Genomic DNA, 12,913 nt, shown 5'->3' with positions numbered 1-12,913 from the left:
CATTTAAATGTGTGCTGAGCTGCGTCGGTTCAGCCATTCTCCGCAAGGGTTTTTGAAATTGGTCCGTGCGCAAAGCATTGTGGGGATTTGAAGGACGCGAAGTCTACCCATGTGCAGCCTCGAAATTACCCCCAAACCAAGGACGTGGCCTCGGTGGAATTCCAAGTATGCTGTAGATTGGAACAGTCCTTCGGCGGCACTCGATGACGTAGTATCCTTGAAATATTGGCTTGGAAGCCAGTTTCCTCGCGATTGAGAAACGGACACACACACACACACACACACACACACACACACACACACACACACACTCACTCAAAAGGACACTTGGTATATATGCTTGTGTACCATTACTCCTACGACTGGGATGAGGAGATTAGGCATGCAGTGCAGAGATAGCAGGAATGGTTTATATGGTTAGATGTTGCTGTGACTTTACTTGTACCTACTGAAGACAATTATTCATCCATTTGTTGCTCCTCCAGGTGCCTTTGACCCACCAGAATCTGTTCGCAATAAGAAAACGTCTCAGTCCTTCAGCACGCAAAAGAGGAGCAACGATGGTCCCCCACCACCCCCGCCTCCGTTTCCCACAGATATTCTGGTAGCAGGCAAAGAGAAGGTAATATTCCTTTAATCCTCAACTACACTCTGGAGTCTGGACCAGGCCTTGTCCACCATAAAAACTCAAATGAAACACTGATGGAGCTGTTACGAGGACTTTCACACATGGAAAGACTAATGGATGTTATAAAAGACATTGGACATGACCGAAAAACGTCTCCATCATGAAGAGGACCGTCACGGTATTTTATCACTGGAAACCAGCTGTTTGTTTACAGATTGGTCAAAAAAGTAAATAAATACTGATGGACTTTGTAAAAATATAAAATATGTACAGAGATCAACCCATTTGCACATTGAGAATATATATAACACCATTTTGAAACAAAACCTTTAAATGCCAAAGTTGTTTATTTTAAATGAAAGTCGGTTGCCTTTTACCATTAGCACTCATGTCTTAACTACTAAGCTTGACTTTTATTTGACTTAATGATACATTTTAGATGTAAGGAGCCAAGCAAAAACTTTTTATTGCAGGGTGAATCCGATAACTGAGGAATTTGACCTGTAGTTTCGCTCTTTGGTATTTCCTGTAATCATGAAACTAAAAGGTTATGTGAATGAACCTACTATTAGTTTGTAATATCAGCTGTTTAGTGCACTTCCTGACTTCAGGTTGGTTTTCGTTTACGACTAAACGGCTGCGGGAAGCATTTATAAGAATGTAAGATAATTATTTACAAGTGGCATTCCCTGTTAAATAAGGTTCTGGCATAATTCAACATGTTGATGATGGAACTTTGTCTTTTTTTTTGTTTGATTTGAATTTCCAATACCAACCAATGGTTCTTGGAATAAAAGATTGTTGACTTGAGTTTTTGGTTTATTGGCTTCATGTTGTTGAAGAAAACATAATGTTTTCAAAGAAACTAAACTGGAAGTAACTCAAAACCATAAGTGATGCTGAGGTGCTTTTAATTGAACTTTCCCCATTCATTTCCTGTTATCCAGTGGAAGTATTTCAATGTAACACAAATCCATCCACATTCATCTAGGTTGGCTGATAGAAGCAAATCACAACCAAGATTACATTTTTTGTTTTTATATTATATTATATATTTAATAGTAGTTTGCTTTAGGTAGGGCAATGTCTAATATCTCATTAGTATGAAGTATCATATACACACAAAATACATGGTTGGGGAAGGGTGTTACCTTGAGTACCGTTTCACTTCAACACTCATTAAAACATCCGGACTGTAGTTAGTAAAATTACTCCCGAGCTGAATAGTTTGGTTAAATAACATTCGATACATTTTCAATATGTTCTTGTTATTTAATTTTACTACATTAGAAAGCATGTGAAAAACATAAAACCAACTCCCAGTGTCAGTACATGCATGGTATATTCATGTGTACTGTAGTAATATACATACCCTTTGATAAAAAAAAATAAAAAACGAATAGAAAATTCAAAACCTTTTTATAACTTTTTTTCAGTCTCGAAAAAAATCACATACCTTTCAAAATCTGAAAAAACCCACTGTAATATCGTGCAATAAAAACCAAAACACACCAAATTCCAAATACAATGTTTCTTTATTATATGTATTCCTCAACAGAGGCTTTAAAAACCACTTGGTGACAAACTGTTGGTGAATAAATAATCTGATGTCCTCGAAAACACATCCAGACAACTAATCTCACATCTGAACAAATGATTTGTACTTCTTCCCTCAACGTCTTCACAGGAATGTTAAACTTGTTTAATAGGCCTCGTAAATGGATAAGAAATACATTTATACTCGTGTACAGTGATGTCACCTCTGACTTCCAAAACTAAATTATGAGTATTGGATATATTGACACCTTGGGTTCACCCTTTATGAGAATACATAAACATATACAGCCATGAGGCAACAGCTTCAGTCATCCCATGAATCAAAAAAAAAAATTGTGCAAATGCTTTTTACAACTCGCTCTTCAACTCATACGTCAAACTACAGCACATCATTTCATAAAGCAACTTTTACACTCGACACATTCCTCTTTACCTCCCGACACAGACTCAATAAGGCCGAACCAACTCTTTTAAGACAACATGGATGAGTACTAGGGGGAACAGAAAAGCAATGGTTGACATTTTAACTGTTGCAGCACCAATACGGTCTACACTTAGGATTATACAGTGTTTTTTTTATGAATGGTAAAAACAAAACCATAGCATGCAAAACAAAAAGTATACCAAAAACAAATTAACAAAAACAACTATCTAATAGCTTTGGCTCAGGTAACAACCTTAACTCCCCATTTTAAAACATCACTGCTTTCTATTGTGAAACCTTAGTTTATAATGTAATGAAAGGATAAGGGACACGAACTTGTAGTGTTTGTATTTGTGTGCTTTTTGGAAAAAATGCATTCGAGCCTGCCGTGATCTTTTAAAGGTCCTACCACATCGGAGAGTTTTACACAAGTCAGCGATAAACATGCTAGTGCTAATCTGTCACAGCTGATCTGTATACCTAAGGATAGCAACTAAAGATTATTTATATTATTAATTATTGTGCCATTTATCCAATTGATTATTGAATTGCCTTTTTTAAATGTCAGAAAATATAAAATGCTTAGTATAAGTTCAACCCTGCAATGACTTTGTTTCCTTCAAATAGCAGTTCAAAGATACCCAGTTTACTTGTATGTATAAACAGTAAAGCCTTAAAATCCTCAACATTAAGAAGCTGGAGCCTGAAGATGTTCGGCCTAAAGCCTCAGCTCAAGACTCATGTAAGTCTTTAGTGTAACAGCTTGTGTAGCTTCCAGATTTGGCTTTTATTCCCTTTTTTAAAAAGGAGGTACAGACTGTAAATGGGTGGGTTTTTTTGGTCTTTTTTTCTGAGACTTCAGAAAGCACAGATCCCATCGCTGTTCGCACTGAGTGCAAATAAATGTCTGAACTTGAAATGCCCATTAACTGAGACACAATTTATAAAAAAAAAAAAAAAATAAATTTAAATATGAAGTGAAATGTGAAATGCCGTACTAGAAGTCCTTTCAGTTAGATTTGTTTCCTTCTTGTTTCCCGACCGTTTCCTGAGGCGGTAATTGGGGTGAGTCTTCTTCATCATCTTCTTCTGTGGTTTGTGGCTCCGGTTTATTCAAATGATCCTCAGACGGCGGTGCTGCAGATTGTGTACAGTTGATCGGTGCGAGCGCTATGGCAGGCTGCAGGGGACAAAAACAGTGTCTATATAAGATGGCTGAATGGTGTGGAGCAGAAAACTAAATGTAATGGTAACAGAAGACAGAAAAGGCCGTAGATAAGACAAACAAAACAAAATGCAGTCATCCCACACGGTAGATTTAAGGCTTTTCATTACACCCAGTTAAAGGAGCCTTAATGTCATCGGAGGTATTCCTGTACGCAGAGATAACAAGTCCCAGATATGCACAAAGAAAAGTGGAAGCATATCAAAGAAAATCCCACATACAAAAACATGCGTATTATTTTAGAAATAACACAAGCTTTTCTAAATCACCACCAATGTTTGCTTAATCTAAAAGCTAATCCCAGATGTGTGCACGCAGAAAATAAAAACACATCTACTCTAAAGGGAAAAACCACAAAAAAGGAACCTTAAGCAACATGAAGATGTTTTAATGGTAGAGAAGCAAGCCCACATGGAGTACCTGCAGTGACATTCACAGACAGCTGAGCCCTCAGCAGCAGACTACAGCACACCCATAGTAAAATAAAGGGCAAGGAGCAGCGATGGGAGGGAGGGGACAGTAAAACAGAAAGAAGCACGGATGGTATTATTAAAAGGGGTTACTCAACTTAAGATTCTACTTTACTCTGCATGTTTTTAACTTAAGATTTTTTTTTGTGTTGATGTTTTTTTGTTCCTCGGCAGTAGGCGGTCATATCAAACTGGTATTCACCACAAATCCACTTCCAGTCCAGAACTGGGGCAACTCCTTGCGCCACAGCGCCACACTGAGGCTGGTGAGCAGAGTGCAAGGCACCAGGTAGAGCAAGGCCGGCTGACCCATCTGCATCACGGCCAGCGCCACGAAGGTGATCAGCAGGCCCACGCCGTACGCTACAACCGGAGAGAAGGCAGACACAAGGTCAACATTTTTTTTGAAAATCCAGACAACACTTGAGTTGAAGCAGATTTCACTCCAAAGCCCCATTCTGATCTGAATTAGGTCTTCAGTGTCTTTGGAGTGATTGACATTAGTGGCACTGGTCAGACATTTGATCAGCTCAAAAGTGAAATATGAATTAAGTAAGAACATAGGGGACATTAAAAAGTGTCTTTGCTAATCTGATATATGGAAACATGTTTCCAGCAACCTATTGTTAAACTTGGGGAGGGACAGTACATTAAAGTGGACCTATCATGCTATTTTTGAATAATATATTGTAGGACCATACCTATATAAGGCATATTTATACTTTTTATTTTTCAAAATATAGCCATTCCTCATTTCGCTCAATTTAACACTGCCTTTCATGCTCGGATTCAGTGAGAACAGCACCATCTGGTGGCCTGAAATATGTACTACAGCGTCTCCAGCGCTTTTGAACGGCAATGTCCTTCCTTGGCTGTCTCCTCCTGATTGGTGGAGTTGGCCCAATAGCCGTAGCGCAACTTCTGTGACGACATAAAAGTGTTCAAATCTGGATCAGTCTGTATCAGATCCTTTTTAAGAGACTTGGGTATGGAGGAAAATAGAGAGGGTTGTGTTTTCTGACACTTGGTGAGTTCCCTGGAACACCGGGGACACATATTCATGTATAAAAGACGTACACAAGTGCATTTTGCATGATAGGTCCCCTTTTTAAATGGGCTCTTGTAATGTCAGCTACAGATAGTCTCTCTTGGCTGGTCCTGCAGAATCCAAATGTAACCAAACACTACCATACCATTTAATCTTCACAACCCTTATAATACTTATGTATGTACGTACCGATAGTACAGGCCACAAAGTAGATACGGGAGGATTGTGTTAAAATGTCAAATCTGTGACAGTAAACCACCAGCAGACCTGAGAAGAAAACAGAGAGATTAACAGATCAATATAAACTACAATATTCAACCACCTTTAATGAGTTTGAGTTCCTCTTTAATTACCTGGTACTAAGATATCCCCAAAGCCCAGGAGGGAGAAGGGCCGGTCACACAGAGCCAGAGGAGAGAAGTTCAACCTCGGCACTTTGAGCACCATGGGGAGCTGGAGGAAACAAACATTTGTTTATTAGCATTTACTTTTCCTCTGAGCTGAGAGAAGCAAAGGAGTCGTGTTGATTCAAAACGAGCGCACCTTTTCATGATGTGAGGAGTCGGACGGACCGGTCGCTACCTCCACCATAATACTCTCCCCGCTCTGTGGAGGACAGGCCGCAGGCAACGTGAGTATGACGCACAGTAACACAGACTGTAGACATTTGAATAGCCTTGAATGAACTACATACCTTTGTAAAGAAGGGTGTAATAAATACGAAGAAGACATCGTAGATAAAAAGAACCGACAGTAATAAGGTGCAAGCCTGCAGACAGAAAGGGAGGTCAGGTGAGATTACAACTAACATACGCAACAAACAAACCCAATGAAAATGTTAAAAACAATATTTGATGAGAGTGCTGACTCACCTTAAATGTGGGGAGTCTGACTGTTTTGAGCATGTAGAGACAGAAGGCGATCCCCAGGGCGTCCTGTAACACCCACGCCCACCTGGAGGACACGAGACTGAGTCAGCTGGCAGACCCTCATGTAATGCACCTCCAACATGTACACACACTTCAGAGTCATGCCATTTTTACACTGAGACCAACAGCGAATAAAATGTTTATTGTATTTATTTTTTTGTATCTTTGCACTTACTGGTCTTCATTGCGAAACACCATCCAGGTGATGCTGACAGCGATGCAGAAGGCCGTGAGCAGCAGCATGCGGATCTGCGGCCGCTTGTGCAGGTATGGCAGGTTGTTCTCTGGGACCCTGCAGCGGTAAGCAGTCCACACATCAATAACCATATATGTATATCAATCAGACAATGTGATTTTCTGGATTTTTTTTTCTCATTTTGTCTCTCATAGTTGAGGTATACCTACGATGAAAATTACAGGCCTCATCTTTTTAAGTGGGAGAACTTGCACAATCGGTGGCTGACTAAATACTTTTTTGCCCCACTGTATGTAAATTATACAATAATACATGACTTCTTGGGTCAGCTATGATTCTGAAATCATACTCGTGTGAACAGTCTCACCTGCACTTGCAGAAAGGGATTCTCCGGACAAAAGGCCACAGGCAGCTGTGCAGGCCCACAGAGGAGGCCAGACAGAAGATGGCTATGACCCAAATAGCTGGGGGGTGAGGAAACAGGGGAGGCAGGAGGAGATTGTTACACGTGATATGTACATTTCTATGGGTTGTTTAATCTTTGACAAATCTAGTCCAATAGGTGTATCAGTTTCACCGCTGTGTGTCCAGTATATAACGTACTGGAGTTAAAATGCAAAGCAGTTTTTAAAATGTAAACTGGATCATTTTCTCTTTTACTGCACAGCCAGTCTTTCAATGAGGAGGAATCTATGGTTTGAACTAAATGGAGGAATTATTAACTCATTTTTGCACAAACCCAACGTCTCTTAATGATTTAAACAACTCATAGGGAGAGGTTTTATATTGTCTTCAAAGCGATCAATTTATCCATCTTGGAATTACAATAATAGCCAAGTCATTTGTGTGCGTATGAAATCAGCTATAAGATGTTACACTGATGTCATAATTACCAACACAAGCCTGCGAGATGTGCTTTACAATTAGAAAAGGCTGTTAAGTGGAACTGGAGTTACGATTATTTGTAAAACATTGTCGACCACATTCTTCACATCCTGTTTCCTGCATTATTGAGTCATGCCTGACCTCAATGAGTGAAGCAGGAAACACAGCAATACATCAATTGACTCTCATAGAAGTGGATCTGACCCAAAAATGTTTTGTTTAACAAAAAGTGAGTATGGACCAGCATGTTGAGTTATATCATCATTGATATTTGTCGTACCCAGGCTGTCGTAGAAAAAGTAGAGTAGCACCAGCATGCTGCAACACATGACCACGAACACACAGATCATGATGGGGGTGACGTCGACCGTCTCCTCGTCCTGCTTCTCCGCTCCGTCGTCCCTCTTGTGCTTCATGTATCGTCTGCAGGAAAGAACCCAATTTCAGAGAGGCGTGCTGGCCTGAGGTTCTTGTTTCGGACGCTCATAACTCGAGAGGCTCATCTGCTCGGGTTCCAGCTTATTAAACAAAATAGGGTTATGGCAGGGATACTCAAGTCCTCTCTTATCATTTTCAAACCAACTAACTAATACTATAACTTGGAAAGCAATTGACAATAAACAGATAGTTAACTGACTTTACTTTGCACAGCCTGAAAAACCATCACCCTCTTGACTTTTTTCATGCACCTTATTTACATAAAATACAAAAAATCCCAGGGGAACTGAGTGGCGCGGAAACAATGGCTCCTTTTTTGGGGGCTGGTGAAGTTAAGTATAACTAGCGCAGCACAGACAGCTTGCTCTTAGTTTTAAACCGTATTTACTGATGGTTGGGACTTTCCAAAGCAGCCAGGATGATCACCTCATCATGCTCATATAATATTTACCACCACGTGGCTGCCTGGGCTACTTCCTTCCTTAGTTCAACACACACACTTATACTCCAAAGTGTTTTCTTGCCCGTGGTGCTGTGCGTCAGACTGTGGCCTGAGTCACCGTGCCAACTCGGTCAGGAAGAACTGACTCGCATTGGCTCGAGCCATGAGTCACCCGTACAGCTTCAAATAAACAACGCTGCACTTTGGGGGAGGAGCAGACTGAACACACACTTTACTGAGAGAGAAGACTGAGCAATCGTATGCTCGTAGTTCTCTGCCAAGAGAACTGGGACTCATTTTCCCTGGAGACGACCCCCCTGGTAACTTCACTTTGATTTATATTTAGCTGTCTGTTTTAAAAAGAGCTGCATGTGTTAGGGCTGCTCGATTATGGCAAAAATCATAATCTCGTATATTTGGGTCAATAATTGATATCACAATTATTAAAAACGATTATCCATATACTTTTAAAACATCCATTTATTGAAAAAAAAACAGTTGATTACCCTGAACTTTAAGTATAATTCAACAGAAAAATTATGTTGTTTTCATAATCGTTGCAAGCCAAAATCGTAATTGCGATTAAAATACGATTTTAATTGAGCAGCCCTAGTATGTGTAAAGGAAGAAGGAAACTGCATCCTGTGATGATGCAATGTAACGGAAAGAACAACCAGCATCACCTTCTACCTTTTTTGTCTCTAAAATATTTTTTTTACTAGTTTCCAGTTTGGATTTCAAAAGTTCCAACCAAGAAAGGGGGTACCCTCTATTCTTAAAATATAAAACCACTGGGTTATTTCTGTATACATTGTAACCCACTTAAGCATTCAAAATGACTATTATTCCACATTAAACGTCAGCTTCCTCCATCGTTTCACTCACTTCTTGGTGTCTCTGCTGCCGGCCCAGTATCCTCCAATAGCAACGGTTCCCACTGCCATCAGAAAGATGATCACCATGTTGTAGTCCAGCACCGGCTCACTGGGAGCGTACATGGCGACCTGTCTTTCGTCACCAAATTTCTGCAGCAGTTAGAAACAACATTTAGTCGAGGCTATTTTTAAGCTCTACACAACAAAATCCTCCTCAGTAGATTCTCATCAAACATGCATTATTTAGCATTTGGCAGAGATCCACTTTCCTGTCTCTCCAGAGTCGGACTCTAAAATGTTTATGGTGAGTTGACTTTGCTGGGGAAGAGAAAAACACGGACACAGTTGAACACTCAGGTTTGTTAGTCTTCTGTTGAATGGCCCCTCACCTTGGTAATCTCCAGCAGATCAGTGTAGCTGAGCAGCGCTACAGGAATGTCAATCTCTTCATATTGAGTCCTGTTTCCTGCTGGGGGTGTCTGTGATTCAAAACAAAAACACATTTCTGTTTTCCGAAGTGCCAAATGCAATGTTCTCTTGATGCACAATGTAATAAGCTACATCTTTAAGATGTAGAGGCAAAGTTCCTTCCTTTTCAGTGGAACACCATGGGACATTATTTTAGGGGGATACAAATCGAACAGTTGTCAATCTATTGTGTTGATTTTTTAAATTGTGCTATGAGTTGCACATATGTTTGTACATTTGAAAGATATTGTTGCAACTCCAAAATGTAGAAGATTGTTTTAAAATTGTTGCAATAGAAGACGGAAATAACAAAACTGACAACACATTTGAAAGTTGCATAACTGAAGTAATATCTTTACCTATTCTCTCACTGCAGCTACAACGCCCGTGTTTCATATCGGGACAATTAGCTAGCTCGCAGTTGCATAGCTACAGCTCTCGGCATGGCTAGGCTTGTAGTGATTTACACCTCTTTTAATACTTGTTTCCTCGTTGTGAAAAGAAAAGGGAAATAGGATTTGGTAGCAGTCAATCAAATGTCAGTGTTGGTGTTACAGCTGTTTCACTTAAAAGTAAATGTTACTATGCAAAAATGAAATGTTCTCAACTTTCAAAATGATCGCTTATATTTGTTTTTATTAATGTTCCAAAATAAGGCACAGGGGTGGCATATCAGAGACAGATGGACTTTTTAGAGTAATAAGCATGTTTACCAGTCTGTCCTTGCTGACGATGAGCAGGCCCTTGGCTCCGTTAATCTGGGCTAGTCTGACCTTTTCATAGAAAGTGCAGTTTCCTCTCATCACCATGGGGATGCGATTTGGGAATCCTCCCTCTGGGACGTCAGAGGGCGAGCACAGGACCGATGAAGTCAGGTCATAGATCGGAAGACGAGACTTTAAGACACACAAAGGGTGCAACGTTAACATATTCTGTTAGGGGTCAACTCTTACCATAAATAAAAGGTCACAAAGTGTCTTTATGAATAGGCACTGCAGACATGTCTTGTTGCTCGCTCGTGACTTACTGCCTTGTTGAGGTCCTGAGGTAGACGGGCCCACTGAGAGTTGAAGAATATGCAGTAATCCTTCCCTTTGCTCTTGCCCATGTCACTGAAATGGGCCATGCCGTACTCTCCCACCACCTGCCAACATGACAACAACATCACTCCACGTCCATCAAACATTTATAAAATTGATTTTTTGTATAGAACATAGACTTGAACATTATTTCCACACACATGTGAACTGTCGTTGCTGTTCTGTAACAAGGTTACATTCAAAACCATTGCTGTAAATGTATCATGTTTATTTGTATTTTCTAAACAATGAAGATTGTTAAAGTTGACAATTTGAATTTGAGTTTTTTTTTTTATGTATTGCAAATATTATTTTTTTATACTAGCCATAATATATACATTTGGAGTTGAAGGGTAATTTGAGTAAGATAGGTAGCCCACTCACTTCCAATCAACTATATAATTAAACAACAATGCGCATGCCCAAAGCTGTGGCAATGGAAGCTGAAGTTGATGCCAGGTGTGGCTGATTGCCTGTTGCCCTGCTGCAATTTGATTGGCTGATTGCCAAATACTGTTTTCTAATTGGCGCTTAGATGTCAGACGTCTGAATTTCACCTATAAAGATATTAACTTCGATCCGCATGAACAATGCAGAGTATTTCCTACAGCACATAAGTATGCCTTTTGCTGAACATCCTGAGATAAAACTGAGAGTGAATAAAAAAGGGCCATTCGTGAGTTGAACAGATATGTGCTCTGTCTAATTATCATGTGTTAAACTCAGTGGAAAATTGGCAAAGTGTATTATGTCAAATTGTAAGATATTAGGATTTGTACAATGGTGGAATGTAACTAAGAACATTTACTCAAGTACACTTTGGAGTATTAATGCCACGTTATACTACTACTCCAATACCTTTGGAAATCACATGTTGTAATGTTTACTCCACCCTTTATTTGCCAACATTTGATGTATTGTAGAAAAAAACCACTTGGCAGTGTTTGAGATTAGCCCCTCCTTCAAAACATATAGTATGAATGCATCACTAGTTATAATAGTTTAAATGAGCTATTCTTCATAATGAGTACTTTTCATATTGCACGTTTTGTATATTTTGATGCCTATACTTCTACATAAGTAGAGTTTGGATCGTAAGATTTATATTTGTCTTTGTGGTTTTAGGCTACTACTTAGGTAAATAAAACATAGTACTTGTTTTATTATAACAAAGATGATGTCAAATGTCTTACAGACAAGAGAAGAATAAAACACTTGGTAATACTTTAGAGTACAGTTTGTTTGATGACATTAGAAGGACATTATAATTGGTTGAGAATTTGTTTTACCATCCAGCCCAGATGCTCAGACGCGTTACCAGAGATGTGACACTGTAGCAAGATGTGAGTTAATGGCTAACATGTTCCTAATGTCTGGCTAATCGATACTGAATCGCAGTCGGCCATTAAAAACTCTAGTGGTTAAACATGAAGCAGTGAGTCATACATAATCCTGCTTCGTTAATTTTGCCTCAAAGTGTGAAAGATGTGCCTGTTTCCAGGGCCCTCGGTGATCTCCGCAAGCTAACAGGCATAGCATCGCAGCTAATACATCCCGAAAACACGGCTGTTTTTGCCAGCCATGTCTGACAATGCAATGTAAATGTGCAGAGAAACAGTTTATGAAGAAATACCCACTGTCTCTCTCACCTTATGTATGAGAAAAGCGGCCCAAAGCAGTGTTTCAGGGACCTTCATGATGCGTAGCTTGTTGTTGTTTCCCCCATCAACCACCCAACCAACCGCTCCACTCAAAGCGCCTTGCACTAACCCCCACCAGCTGTTCCAAGCCACGCCCATTTTGCTTTTTGGAGTTTTTTTATTGGCTGTCACCGTCAGAAACGAGTGAACACGTCCCTGATTGGTTGAAGTCAAAGTCAGTCAAAAAGAACACAGAAAAGTGGAAATATAAGTAGGCCTAATAGTCTAGCGCAGCAAGTCCTCAAAAAAGGCTTTAGTTTTAGAGATACCCCTACCCGAGGTAGAACAAAACACAACAATGCTTTTTCTTATCTTTAGGGTCTCCCGTTAATGAAATTGATTGTTGTCAAATTTTATTTTGGGGGAAAACATTTTTTTTTGGTTGTTCTTTAGAACTACCCCAATCCCTGAAAAAGAGCCAAATTACACCAGGCCGAATATGGGAAAGGTGACAAAAAAGCCCATAACTTAAGAATTATCACTATTTTCCTCTTCAGATTAGCTGAGGTACAGTATGAACCAGGTGGCTGTCCTACATCACCAAATAGT

The 12,913-nt window shown here is 39.8% G+C and overlaps 2 protein-coding genes across 4 annotated transcripts in view; one reads left to right on the top strand and one right to left on the bottom strand.

Annotated features, from left to right (window-relative positions):
- LOC104961396 (rho guanine nucleotide exchange factor 18) overlaps positions 1 to 1,558 on the top strand; it is a 38,399-nt gene extending 36,841 nt beyond the window's left edge. Inside the window, exon 23 of the mRNA XM_010789700.1 lies at positions 486 to 1,558. Within this exon, the coding sequence (XP_010788002.1) occupies positions 486 to 637 (152 nt within the window). The 3' untranslated portion in view covers positions 638 to 1,558. The remainder of the gene's footprint in view (positions 1 to 485) is intronic.
- Positions 1,559 to 2,144: 586 nt separating this feature from the next.
- Positions 2,145 to 12,418, bottom strand: sppl2 (signal peptide peptidase-like 2). Of its 3 annotated transcripts, none has more exons than XM_010789369.1 (15): positions 12,314 to 12,418; positions 10,613 to 10,729; positions 10,299 to 10,481; positions 9,507 to 9,596; positions 9,128 to 9,267; positions 7,643 to 7,785; positions 6,845 to 6,941; positions 6,457 to 6,573; positions 6,225 to 6,306; positions 6,047 to 6,121; positions 5,896 to 5,958; positions 5,706 to 5,805; positions 5,542 to 5,619; positions 4,507 to 4,667; positions 2,145 to 3,789 (listed from the first exon to the last, which is right to left on the bottom strand). In XM_010789369.1, the coding sequence occupies exons 1-15, from the start codon at positions 12,359 to 12,361 to the stop codon at positions 3,619 to 3,621; spliced, it is 1,665 nt and encodes a 554-aa protein (XP_010787671.1). In that variant the 5' UTR covers positions 12,362 to 12,418; the 3' UTR covers positions 2,145 to 3,618. The 3 variants fall into 3 exon arrangements, 1 of the variants encoding a protein (XP_010787671.1); XR_800065.1 differs by having other exon boundaries at positions 3,704 to 3,789; positions 4,402 to 4,667; XR_800064.1 differs by having other exon boundaries at positions 3,727 to 3,789; positions 4,255 to 4,667.
- Positions 12,419 to 12,913: the final 495 nt, after the last annotated feature.

The sequence above is a fragment of the Notothenia coriiceps genome, unplaced genomic scaffold, assembly GCF_000735185.1.
Source record: "Notothenia coriiceps isolate Sejong01 unplaced genomic scaffold, NC01 NC01_scaffold00001460, whole genome shotgun sequence".
Taxonomy (NCBI): domain Eukaryota; kingdom Metazoa; phylum Chordata; class Actinopteri; order Perciformes; family Nototheniidae; genus Notothenia; species Notothenia coriiceps.
The sequence above is the reverse complement of the archived record's forward strand: the minus strand, read 5'-3'. Positions and strand labels throughout refer to the sequence as shown.